The sequence below is a fragment of the Acyrthosiphon pisum genome, chromosome A2 (genome assembly GCF_005508785.2).
Source record: "Acyrthosiphon pisum isolate AL4f chromosome A2, pea_aphid_22Mar2018_4r6ur, whole genome shotgun sequence".
Classification (NCBI taxonomy): Eukaryota; Metazoa; Arthropoda; class Insecta; order Hemiptera; family Aphididae; genus Acyrthosiphon; species Acyrthosiphon pisum.
Window position 1 is genome coordinate 62203609 of NC_042495.1, and position 14394 is coordinate 62218002.

Consider the following 14394-nt stretch of genomic DNA (forward strand, 5'->3'; position numbering starts at 1 on the left):
TCATTTTTATTATATCGTATGCTTTTACACGTATTAAAATAATGTACTCTGATCTTAGATACCAAACATTTTAATGGAGCACGAACAATTCCTAAAAGATCTACATAAGCGTCTTGAAATTTGGGACGCACATCAGAGAATCGGTGATATCTTATTAGAAATGGTTTGTAGGGAGAAACGTTTGTAATAATATAACTGGCATGAAATTTATTTTGTATGATTTTTTTTTCTTATATAGTTTTCGAAAAAGCCTGTGATAGATTCATATACATCATTCATAAATAACTGGAAGCAAGCCAAAGAAGCTATCAAATCGACTTGCAATTCAAAACCAGCATTTGCAAGATATTTAGAGGTATGCAAAAACAATTATAGATTGGGTAGATCGTTTTAAAAAAATGTTTCTCCAAGAATCATATTATAAATTTAAAATTTACACAAATTAAATGTTATCTGTATATTTTTGTATTACAGTCTACAGCTCGAGAACATAAAGGAAAGTTGGCATTAGATTCACTACTCATCATGCCTGTTCAGCGAATACCCAGATATGAACTTCTCATACAGGTATTTTTTTTTTTTATCAAATACCTAGGTACTATGGTTAATTAGTTTAATTATTCATATCTATTACCTACATACAATTGAATATTTAAAGGAAAAACGTCATTAATTGTGATTTATGAATTTATTTTGTTGATTGTTGATGACTTGATGTTTTCATGTAACTATAATAACTAAATTTCCTAGTAAAGTAATACATATTATATACTTGTGTAGACGTCATTGTATATTATTATTATTACTACTGTTAAATAGTCATTATTATCACTGTAAAGAATCGATTTTTAGGTTCTTAAAACTTTGAAATATCAAATATGTAGCAAAAACCCTTAAAATATTCTCTATAAACATTTCATTAAAAAATTATAAAATATGCTTAAACTTAAAAATAAGCATTAATGTAATTTTTATTTTTTATTTCGTGAATTAAGTCACGGTTTTATCCCCTTAGCACAGATATTGTTAAATCTAAAAGTAATAATTCCTACTCTAAATTGATCAGCGTTGCGCAATAATTCATATTTTAATTACCAATGCATAGTCTGCATACCACTCCACCACACCATGTCACCAAATTTGGGGCCCAACAGTCTACCTAGGCGATCTATGTGGACTAAGGGACTTTACTTCAAAAGGGGATTAGGACAAATTATATATACGTTTTTAGGACATTAAACATTAGATTTTCAAACAAAAGCAAAGGTAGATGAAGGTTGAGAAATGATCAAAGCTAATTTGTCATGAATATTAATTAATCAACAAAGATATATTAAAATTATAAGCTAAAATTAAAATTGTACCTATTTTTCCGGAGAAAATGTCACACCTCCGATTTTAAATGTATGTGCCTATCACAGATAGAAAAATGTATTTAATTTTGTCCGAATTAGTGTTAAAATAACTAAGATAGCGTGTAGATTTTCACTTAGCAGAAGCTTGATGTTGATACTTCATAATACGTACCTATATGCGGTTAAAATGAGTTCTTTTAAAGGTAGTAGTTTTTAATTATTTTGGAGCTTATTCAACAGCTATAAATGTTTTACGATTAGACCAATTTTAATTCCACTTATTATCAAAACAACATATAGGGTTAGGTGGGGTAAGCCCGCGATTGGGGTAAGTGCGTTTTTGACTAATAAATTAAGTTGAGTTTAATAATTATATTAATATAAAACTACGGGACAGAGTCGCATAGCAAGTTAAGGCGTCGGTTGCGAGGCACACCGGCGCCGGTTCGAACTCAGCCGCGGGTGGCACTTTCTTCGGGTAAGTCACGGTGTCTGGAGAGAAGTGCCACCATACCCCACCCGGACATGGCAGATACCTACGGGTACCCACTAAAGAATCTGCCAAACAAAAAACACGCGTGTTTACAAACCTATAACTTCCTCCCCTACAAACAAAAACAAACAGCTTCATGATCAATTAAAAAAATAAAATAAAACTTATTATTATATTTATAAAAGTTGTATGGTATATATTATAATATAAGGCAACACTATATTATAATTGATTTTTGATAATGCATTTTTTGATTAAAAATGCATGGTTATTTTTTCCGATGGTCACCATCATATCTACATTAATTACTTCACAAATATCCTACCTTCATTCCTATACGCGTTAAAACATTGGACTACCTATCATGGGTATGGTACGTATGAAAAATATATACTTTTTAAACTAGTCGTTATGAATTGTATTTTATTATTGGAAGTTTTGCATATGGCCTGCAAAAACATTGGTTCGCATTGTCACAAGTTTCGCGTACTCCCCATTTTGTGAGGTAATAACAAATAATGATTTTACCTATATGTATGTACATCATACCTATTATATTATATTTATTTTCTTACTTGGGTGGTGATGTATTTACTACAGTCTCCAGGATTATTGGACTCTCCAAAGTCATGGAGAGGTACCTACTATATTATAATATATATTTTGTGTATTTCACAAATCACATATTAATTCAAAAGTCTCAAATGCATTCTGAATTTATATTAATGCTAAAATAACTATAGGCACTTTAAACTTTTAAACGCACATTATTTAATTTGACGAACAACAATTATAATTCAAAACCACATTATGTAGCATATTTTGTTATTTTTAGTAAATATTAAAATAAAAAATTGTAAAAAATACAAAAACTCTGTTGTTTTAATAACAAAAATTATTATACTATTTAACAATATATTTAGAGTAAAATTATTAATTAACATTTCTATGATTATATTAACAAGAACTGTTTGTCGGTTATCAAAATATTGGATGTTAATTTGATCAAACATGGAATTGTTAAGTAATTAATGAATATAATTTTAAAGTTATATAACAAAAACTTGATTTAATCGTTCATATACTTCAAATTTATGGTTATAGTTAACTATGAATATGGGTACATATTAGGTTTTCTGGGTATACGTAGTGTAGGACTTCAACATCCCAATGTTTTAATTGAACAAACAAATTACAATTAATTTAACATTTAGGTCCTTAACAATTGATTGAAACTAAATTAAACTCCAATATTCCTATGTGTCTGCGTCTACCTCTATATCCACCATTCAGCGAACATAATATTACGTAATTTGTTATATTATATAATTTTCGTAGTTATTTTTACTTTTTATCTATTTATAATTTATCATTAACTCAATGGGCTCGGCAGTTGTCATTTCAACATCTACCAATAAAAGGCATGCACGTTTGTTTGTCTCCATTATTTACCACATTGTTAATATACCTATATTAAACTGAATTATACTATAGATCAAAACCCAACTCAATTTTCCTTTTTTAATTTATTAAAACATTATCTAGTCTTCCGGCCCGTGCACGACTTGAAAACCACGTGTAGTAGGTAATTCATATTTATAACGATAAGTGTTTTTGCTTTATTTTATTCAGACGTTATTAAAACACACTGATCCAACGCATCCCGATCACGAGTCACTGATCGAATCGCAAAAACAAGTGCACGAAATGGCCGTAAAAATCAACTGCACCGAAAAGGACAATATGGAGCTGGAGCAGATTGAGTCTTTGATCGACGGACTGATACATTTGGCGGCCACTGACCGAACATTCCTCAGACACGACTTGGTGACCATCGTTTCCGGGCAGTCGATGAACCGTAAGGAACGAGCGCTTTTCTTGTTCTCCGACTTGCTGATCGTTACCAGTATTAAAAGAAAAAGCGGAACCATACGTAAACCATCCACGTAAGAGGCACACCATTATGTTTAAGGTTAAATAGTTACCGGACGTGAATGGTGCAAAAATCTCGAAAAATTATTTTCTAGTTGTGTTCTATACCTACTACTACAGTTTGAATCTGTCAGATATAGAAGTTTTCAATGTGATGTTTGCCACACAGTTCGAAATCTGTAGTTGATACTTGATTTTATATTTTAACGAATTTGTTAAAAGCAAAGAGTTTGTATAGAATGAAATACACAAGGTTTAACACGAGATGCTTACTCAAAACAACATTAGATAATATAAGAATTATATTAACTTTTTGGATAGACGTTGAATAGTTGAATACTACATTATCCTTGGTTTATAATGAAAATAACATCAATGGCTTGTCGAATTAAACATATTAATCTCTACATTATATGTTGACACACTTGTATAAATGTTATATTTACTGCAAATACGGAGTTAAATAGTTAAATGTTACATTAGTATTATATTATTTGTTGTTCAACTTACATTGATGTATGGTAATCTGTAAAAAAACTTCTAGATCATTTACACATATTTCAAACTATTTTAAAAATCATTTGATAAGTAAATTAATTTAATAGAATACATTTATTAAGTATATCAATAGCGATAGCCATGATTGAAAAATATTCTGCTTTGGAATAAAGAATTAAAAATGCATATTGTCATAACAAAAAGAAAAATTTAAAAAAAAACAATAGCGATAAAAATATAATTTATTTTCAATTATGTTGTTTTGTAACCACTTACAATTACGTACAAATGTTTTTTCATAAACATTAATAGTTTTGTAATAGTAAATGATAAGTGTTCTCCTATATACTCCTGTATACGAGTATCATTTAGTATATTATGTATATCAGTTCATACCCATTTATTGTGTCATTGTAACAATTTAAGTAGGTACCTAGTTAATAGTCGATATGTTTATTAGGCGTTAGGTAAGAAACTGTAGCTTGTATGTACCAGGATCCATTCCTACCGGTTATAAGAATAATTTGTCCAATTGTATTTTTTTTTTACTTTTAGAAGTTTTAAAACTCCATCAGTTATTTTTACATCGCTTCGTTTGTTAGGATGTAAACACTACTGCAGAGCTTATTTTAAAATCAATTAGTGTTGCATTTACCCAGTGCCGTTGTGAACGGTAATTTTAGAGGCAATTGCCTCTAAGATTTTACTTAAATAGAGTGGTGGGTTCCCTAGTAAATGTAATATATTGTACTCAATAGGTAGTCAATAATGATTTGAAATATAATTAGTTATATTATATTAATACATTACTATGCATTAATACTTGGGATGCTTGTAACTTGCATCCGGAAAATTTTTAGTTAACCTAATTCTTCTTTAGTTTTTTTTTGCGCCATTCGTTTTTCTATCTATTCGTGTAATAATATCTCGTATCCGTTGTTAGTCGGTGCAATTAATGAATTAGTGCGTTTATTTTTACGAATGTGTTCGTTTAAAGTGTACTGATTACTTAGATGGTGGTACAAACCACGCAACCAAAATATATTATATAAAAGACTATCGAAAACATTTCTGATAAGATTTAAAATTTTAAAATTTTACATGCATTTTAATGTAATACACACTAATGAGCCAAGAAAAACAGTATGAGACGTTTATAATAGATGTTGTGAAATGAATTCTGTAAAATATTATTATTGGACATTTTACAGGACTACGCCAAACAGCGTCGTGAGCAATTTAGAAGCAAACAAATATAAGTTACTTATGAAGATACCATTGGATGATGTTGAAATAGTTAAAGGTATAAATTAACATTACTGTCGTTTAATAATTAAAAAATTCGATTTTAGACTTAATAGGTATATCGGTAGGTATTATAAACACTTATAACTTATTATAAATAACTTTTTATTTCAAGTTTTCCATGATCAATTAAAACAATATTTCGTACATAATACATATTTTATAATATGCTTTTATTTACCTACATATTATTTTTTTAGAATTTAAAGGGTACACAAAAACCTGCTGATTCAAATAAATTCAAAAAAATCTGCTTAATGTTTGCAAATTTATTATTTATTTATTCACTAGAATAAAGTTAAAATTATTTGATTCAAATTTATTATTTTAAAGACTGATAATGCAACTATCAGAATAACACTGTTATGTAACATTGTTATAGGACGCATTCATGCAGATACATTGTATACTTAATAGGAGATAATATAACTTGTACGTTTGAAGTTATACATTTTCCATTATAAATAATTAAATACTCGATGGTATTTCAGTAAAAGATGAAAACGTTCGCCGTATGCTTCGTGAGATGGAGTATTTGTCGGAAGATGTCTCCACACTGACGCAAATGACAGATATGGTTTCCATGTTGCACTGTCCGCACAGTCACCTGGAAGACTCGATTAAAGATATGCTCAGTGCACTCAACAAACAACTGTCGGAACGGCAAGCCAGTGACACTCAATTATGTTATCTAGAACTGAACTTGCACACCAGGTAAACAGAATATTGACGGTGCAGCGTAGGTACGGCGCCTATATAATTGTGTGCACATAGGAAATTCAAAATAAGGAAACGATTGTTTTAAATTATATATTGTCGATGAAAACTGTTAGGGGCTAAATTATGCATAAAAATATTTCTTTAGAAAGAAAATCCATAAAAATTGATATTATTCAATCAAAAGGTCAACATGAAAAGTAAAAAGTACATTAAGTTGTTATAATATGTAATATAACAAGTAACAACTTAACTAGTAGTTATTACTTATTGAACAGGGGAAATAAATTTCGATTTGAAAAATCACAAGAGCAAAGGGGACGAAAGTTTAATTTACTAATATTTTTTTAGGAATGGTACCGAGACCGTGTCAATAATGTTTTCGAAACCAGAAAAACGAGCAAACTGGGAAGAGTCATTTAACGAGGCCAAACAAAAACTCGGTGAGTACAATAATATAGGCAAATTAGTAATTCAACAATAATGCACTTGATACGTACATAGGTCATTCTCTGCGTTATGCATTTATATGAGCACAATAAAGCTATATAATAATCTATAATCTATATAAAAATGAATCCCTATTTCTCTTGGTTACGCCATAATTTGAGAACGCCTTGATCGATTTGGCTGATATTTTTTTCTGTTATCTTTTTAATTGTCAGGACAAGGTTTGTATGAAAATTTTTTTTAGGAAAATCCACCGAAAAAGTAGGAAATCTGGATGGCAAAAATAAAACAGTGGCGTCATCTGTCCAGCAAAATAATTAAATAATAATATATTTTAGTTGATTTTAATGTTACTATTAGTTATGTTGAATGTAATTTTAGACCTGTATATTGTATTTTGTCAAAACCATAATATAACTTAGTAAAATGGTATTCCTAACTCTAGTTTTTCGACCTGGGAACCTACACATCATAAACAACGTGTTAATAAAATATTCATAATTACGTACGCACCTCGCGGGGTCCACCGCATGATACAAGCAGGATAAAATATACTTCTTGCATAATCACAAGCGTGTCTCGCGGGAACGCTGGGAGGGATGGCTATAATAATATATTGTTATGAACGAATGTGTCCTGACTGACTCACTGATTGATCAACGTAGACGTAGTAGAGCCTAAATAATGATAGCTTAAGGATTGCAATTTTCACAATACCTTCGCACCACCGTGTAATATTGTGCATCAAGAAATCATCTTCCAAAATTCGCATTAAAGTGGTGCTTGCATGAGTATTTTGATATTCGAGATGATCGATGAAAAATGTTAAGTTTTGAACACCATTCACCGAATATTAAATGACAAATTGAACAAAGCTTGAAACATAGAGTTGGCACTTTTAACTGGCAACGAAGTACACGGGATCCGCTAGTATTATCGTATATTGATTACGAGACGCGTGAAGAGACTATTTCATTGTAGGTTATGCTTCGATTCCAAGCAGTATAAATACATTATGTATAGGTTTGTGGATAAAACGTTCGGTAGTTATAGTCATACAACGCTATAATTTGCGCCATCCCCATAATATACACATTCTTTGGATACTTTTGAACGTATTTAATTCCTATCTGTCGCGATTGGAAACACGTTGCTCACCGTTTTTTTTTTCGTGCATTTCAGTCCTGTCCACGGACCGGAGACCGAATGCTGATTTCGTTGGCCCGGTACCCATACGAAAGACCCGGGCTGGCTTGCAGTTTACGTGTGCAGCGCCGGCATTGAACCAAAGAGACGTGTGGGTCTGCAACAGTGACGGGTACGTTGGCCAAGTGTGCGTGCTGAGTCTCTACCCCGAGCCGACGGTCACTTCGTGTAACGGCGTTTGTAACGCACGCATATTGTGTGTCACCTCGATACCGGCACCGCAGCGCATCGAGTAAGTCGCTCATATGTGCACTGTCTGTAGCAAGTGTTTTATAAAAATATACTGTGATGATAATTTAAATTTTTTCAATTTTCTTCTCCACTATGGTCTGATCAGTCAGCCAACAGTGCCGACAAGGACGACCAGAGCAGTAATCCAGAGATCAGTATATCGATCGAAGACTGTGCTGAGCAGACCGGGCCGGACATCAAATTGGACAGGTAATGAGCGTTATGTGTTTACAGAAAACCATTAACGATTTACGCGTTGTACTCAAGAATCGTATATAGGCTGTGCCAATTCTAAAATTGGAGGAAAATGAGATACCTCCAACGGCGATGCACTGTTTGCATAAAGGTGGCTCGAAATTTGCTTTTTTATGAATAGGTGTATTCATCACCTAACTTAACATATCAAAATCAAATTATATGTAAGATATAATTGAATAAAATTGTACTTCAAAGTTCAAACCAATGATGACTACCTATTAATAATTTCACTACAAAGAATGCCAGAAAATATGTTTTAAAATATTTGAATACCGTATTCATTTTATTTTCTACCATTAAAAGTTGTAAGAAGTATAAAAAAATAAAAAATAATTGTGTTGGGAAAGACTAATTGTGCACAACAATATTATATGTGCAGCTTTTTTTTATCTACTGAGAAAATTCAATCCTTAAACTAGCATTAGTCGTAGGATGTTGGTAATGCTACAGTAGTTCCGGTATAAGTATACTCATATTGGTTTGTCACACAGCTCGTCGAGTGAAGAGGATGACGACAAGGACGCTGGTCACGATCGCGTCCCTGACGGAATGTACCCCACGGACCCTGTGGACTTCGAAGGTGAGCCAACCATGTGGCTGGGTACAGAGGATGGATGCATACACGTGTACAATTCGATGGACAACATTCGCATAAAACGAAATAAAGTTAAAATTCAACACGGGTCTGCGGTGCATTGTATCATGTAAGTGCAACATGAAAATGGAGTGAACCATTAATATAAATTGTATAATAATATAATACAATTTAACAATGTATTATATTATATTATTATAAGTGATTTAAAAAGGTAAAAGGACCAATGATTTGTTTAAAAACTATAATTGAGTATTTTTTATGTATTACTTATCTTAATTTAATATTATACTGTTCAAAATATGAAATTATAATAAAACTATTTCTGTTTAATAGATATCTCAACAATCGCGTTTATGTTTCATTAGCAAATGGCGATATTTGCATCTACTACCCAGACACGAGTAAGTATACAAATATATATTGATATTTGAGTGTCAATGTTTATAAACAAACACAATATCTTACACCTTCTAGACGGTAGTTGGAATACATCGGATCCGGTGACCATCAACGTTGGTTCAGCTGCCATCCCGGTTTCCAAAATGTTACCTGTTGGCGATAAGCTCTGGTGTTCATGTCACAATACTGTTAAGATATTTGACACGGTCACGTTACAATTTCAAGTGAGTAAAAATAATGACAAAGGTCAAAGTTGTCCTCAAAAAAATTACAGTTATTCAATGATGTCTTGTAAATTTCCAACTCATAATGCAACTGCCTTAGGCTTAGACTATAGTATTAGGATAAAAACATATAAATGCTACCAATTATATATCCTTAAACTTTTAAAGTATTCTCGGAATGTTGAATATTTGTTTTTAAATGTTTAATAATATTTAAACGCATTTGTGTTTGAATAAAAAAATCATTATATTCGGTCAATTACTATAGAAAATACATGACAATATGCATACTTATTGTCGACATATATAAATTATAAAATATTAATATGTTCAGTATACCTAATAATAATAATAATAATAATAATAAAACTGTATCTACAAATAAAACTTAAACAATTATTAAGTTATAGTTTAAATTCAAAACTATTAAAATGGTTTAAATAATACTTTGAAAACTGCAATGGTGCGAATCTTAAAATATGTTCATGCGTATAGGGCAGTTGATGGGTACTGCAGGATGTACTTAGCATACCACTGTTAGATGTATCTCATGTTTCAACATTATTGTATAACAGTGATGGCGAACCTATGTCACGCGTGTGTTGGAGTGACACGTCAATTTAAAATATAATTCATAATTTTTACATTTTTACTCCAAAAAAATTATTGATGATTTGAAACTAACTTTAACTTATTATTGGAATATATCATTCGACAGTCAACACATAGTTTCGGATGCTTTACACGACGACTAAAAAAAAAAAAAGGTCTGCAAAGTTTCTGACACGCGAGGCAAATAAAATCAAACCAAACATTTTGATTTGACACGCAGTGATCAAAAGGTTCGCCATCCCTGTTGTATAAGCTCCGAATATACGTCACACCTATAGTTAATATAATAGTTGACATTACATACACATTTCAACATTTGGTTGGTCGGCATTCGCTAATCACCACTGACATATTATTCGGTTAATATCACTATATATACTTCTGCAGTATGACGATGCGCACATATTTTGTGCGTGGTCACTAACCTGACCTACAAACTCTTAATCCCCAACCCCTCCGCTGCCCCCCTCCCCACCCCACCTGGCCCATAACCTATACCTTTATCTCGCACGACTACTATACCTACATATTTATTATATTATATATATATATAATACGTGTGCATATATACCCACAGTGTACCTATTATATGTGAGTGATATTATATGGAAGCGGTTACTTACCCGTTTATCGTTTTTAGCATTCTTTCGTGATCGGTGGTGACTCGAACCGATCGATCACCAACTTGGTCGTGTCGGGAATGGGCGTGTGGCTGTCTCTGCAGAACTCGGCCGTGCTCCGGCTCGTCCACTCGGTCACGTGCGAAATTCTGGCCGAAGTAAACACGGCACCGGCCGTCACTAAAATGCTGTCGAGTAAGTATAGACCTGCCTACCTATATTATATACATATAATGTGTGTCGCACCGTTTTCCGGTCGTGTGTTGTCGTGCCGATATTATATATAGTTCTGCGATCGTTTAACTGCGACATAATAATCTTATGTATGGGTAAAATATACGACTAATGTCAATATAATATATTGTAATAGTCCATTTCTTTTCTTTTTTTTTTTATCGCATTTTTTACCGTTTGCCTTTTGCAGGCTGCGACGACATCATAAGGCAACACAAAGCGGCGTGTCTTAGAGTGACGTCGCTGTTGGCGGTCAAAGACCTATTGTGGATCGGCACCAGCGCGGGCGTCGTCTTGACCATGTCCATACCGGCTGTGGTCGCGAACACCGGCAAACTCGTCACACTCCCTGTTCCTATTGGTTAGTTATTACTAAGTATATGTATAAGACATTATCAAACATGCATCGATGTTATCTCTAAAGTATGTGTGTGCTGTGTGGGGAGGGAATGGAATGGAAAAGTCTTATAGGATCATCTCGTAGAAAATGGTCGACATTAAAAAGGGCACGGAATTTATTTTTGTTAGACAGTAATTACAGTATAATAAGTTTGTTAGTAGTTTAACAAATCAAGAATCTCAATGTTTAATATATATAAAAGTAGCTGTTTAAATATAGTATAGGTATGCAAGATAAGTAGTTATGTTTTAAAATTAAAACTTTTAAAAATAGTTAAATATTTATGTACTTTGAATTCAACAATTTGTTAAAAGTATTTGAAATGTTTTTTTTTTTCATGCAATTGTAAAATCATTATTAAAATACATTTTTACAAGACAGGCAGTAAAACGAAATTATAATTTATCCTAAATGTATTTGAGTATTTGTCTGTTATATTAATATACTCTTTACTTTTTTTTACAGGTGTGCCACACGGTCACACAGGCCACGTGCGGTTCCTGACTCTGGTCGGCCATTTGCCGCAGAACTTTTCCAAACAGCGACGGCAATCGTTGAACCAGAGGAAGATGAGCTCGTCCGGCAAGCTGTTGCTAATATCGGGCGGCGACGGGTACGAGGATTTCCGGTCGACGGCCGCGTCGGAAGTGGCTGGTCGCGAGGACTCTACCAACCACCTGTTGCTGTGGCACGTGTGATGGGACGCGGATCCAGTGTAGGAGACGCAGTCCTCAAATACATTATAGTCTCTGGTTTAAAGATCGTTCGTGGACCACCACCTCTGCAGATCGATATTATATACATTTTTAGTTTATAACGCGTTTCTCCGATATTGCGTGAAGACGAATGTGCGTATGCACTATGCATATAGATAGGACAGATATATATCTACTTCAAGCGGTCACAGTGGCGCTGAGCATAATACTCAGATCAGTTTACTTGATCCTTTTAAACTATGTTGGGTTGGTAGATGGGTCAATAGAGCCAATAACTCTGAACGGAATCATTCTTTATTTGGTTCAAATCCGTTCCTACATAACAATACAAAGTATACCTACCGGATCGGTGTGTCTAATATTTTGTAGATGTATCGTCGTCGGCGTCACTGTAGCGCGATCAACGTAGTATTAGTGTATTACCATTCAATCGATAATTTATTGTATTATTACTTGTTAGTTATTAGCAGATATCAATACTGTAACTAGCGCACATGTATGTATATCCTTAACTACCCATAAAAAATCTTACACACACTATTGTATTCGTATTTGCGCGAGGGTAACGTACATATTTCAGTATTTGCTTCTATGGTGGCTTTGCCGCTTTGGTGCCATTGTATGGATGTATGATACAGAGGTTTGCCAACATTTTACTGTGTCAAACCCCCTAACTCCCTATCCATATTTCGCGTTGATGTTATTATTAGGGTTTCCTCAATTATAGGGAGTTATTAACGGTATTACGATGCATTTTTTTCGTGATTTTTCGTAAATTATAATTTATTTATTAATTATATTGAATATTTTGTTGTTTATAAATTCTCATTATTATTGCCATTTATTTTCATTACCTATCGTTCTTTGTCATTTTCTTATTATTACTATTATTATTATCATTATATTTATCATAATAAATTATTATAGTCGTATGCTTAAATTTGTGTTAAATAAATTTAAAATATTAATAAGTTATATTATAATTTTACTAAATTCATAAATATTGTAAAATTAAATTAAACTCCTTTATTAGCTATAAGTATATACATCAAATGTAATTTGGAGTTAAGTTTTAGCTAATTTTTGTTCAGTGAGAAATACATGTAGGTATTTACTTTAGGAATATCAGGTACAGTATTCCTAATTTTTTAACTTTAAATTATGTACTGAAGCCCGTTTAATTAATGTTTATATTATTAACTAAAATATAGATACCTAATTTATTTTTATTTTGTTTATATGTCAAGTAGAGTTGGATCTTAAGATTTTGACTTTTAAGTTATTATGTAATTATTTGTTACCAAATTGTTATTGTATACCTAATTAATACTACACAAAGTTAATATAATTAAACATTTTGAATTACATGTTGACATTTTCAAAACCTACCCACAACCTACCTATAATATTGTTCCGAGTATTATTTATTTATAATTGTTAGTATTGTTTTTAGGGAACTGTATTTAAAAAAATAAATATTTAAAATATTACCGAATGTCGGTGGGCTTTGGTACAGGATAATGTTATGGGATATAACATTTCTATATATAGTGTTGAGGTATTATATTTGAAAGTTACGTTATATCATCGCATTTGAAAAAATATTTCGAGCGTAGCTATTTGTCAAAATATTTACGTGACATTATTGTATGGTCATCTATTTATGATTCTTTAGTGGTTAATTATACACTCATAAAAAAATTCATCGTCAAAGTAGGTACAGTCTAAACTCTATTTCCTACTACTAAATGGCTTTATGAAACTTTTAAGTAGGTAGTGTTTCCATGCCTAGTTACTGGAAAAAATATCAATATTAATTAATAAAACATTTAGACATTATCGTAAATATCAATACTTGTCTCGCTTTACTAGAGCGTAAAATGTCGAATGGCGATGTAGGTACGGATAGAAAACAATTTGTAACTCTACTCATTTTTATATTATATAATATATTGTTAATTTATTATTATTATAAATGCGAATTCACTATTAAACGTATATGACTCGAATCATTGAAACGTTTATTTAAACAATTATCATTTAAAATTATTATATTTGGTTACACATTAGTGCAAAATATATCAGTAAAATAAAAACAGATTAGATAATATCAAAAATTATAGTATTCAAATTTTAATAAATACAC

At 31.8% G+C, this 14394-nt stretch overlaps 1 protein-coding gene across 1 annotated transcript in view; it reads left to right on the forward strand.

The window, feature by feature from the left end:
- LOC100159361 (rho guanine nucleotide exchange factor 17) overlaps nt 1–13611 on the forward strand; it is a 78798-nt gene extending 65187 nt beyond the window's left edge. Inside the window, 15 exon segments of the mRNA XM_029490268.1 lie at nt 59–163; nt 239–355; nt 475–567; nt 3481–3794; nt 5490–5581; nt 6075–6297; nt 6652–6743; nt 7933–8210; nt 8294–8397; nt 8937–9149; nt 9377–9444; nt 9518–9666; nt 10919–11093; nt 11323–11493; nt 11998–13611. Coding sequence (XP_029346128.1) covers nt 59–163; nt 239–355; nt 475–567; nt 3481–3794; nt 5490–5581; nt 6075–6297; nt 6652–6743; nt 7933–8210; nt 8294–8397; nt 8937–9149; nt 9377–9444; nt 9518–9666; nt 10919–11093; nt 11323–11493; nt 11998–12230 — 2427 coding nt within the window. The 3' untranslated portion in view covers nt 12231–13611.
- Nucleotides 13612–14394: the final 783 nt, after the last annotated feature.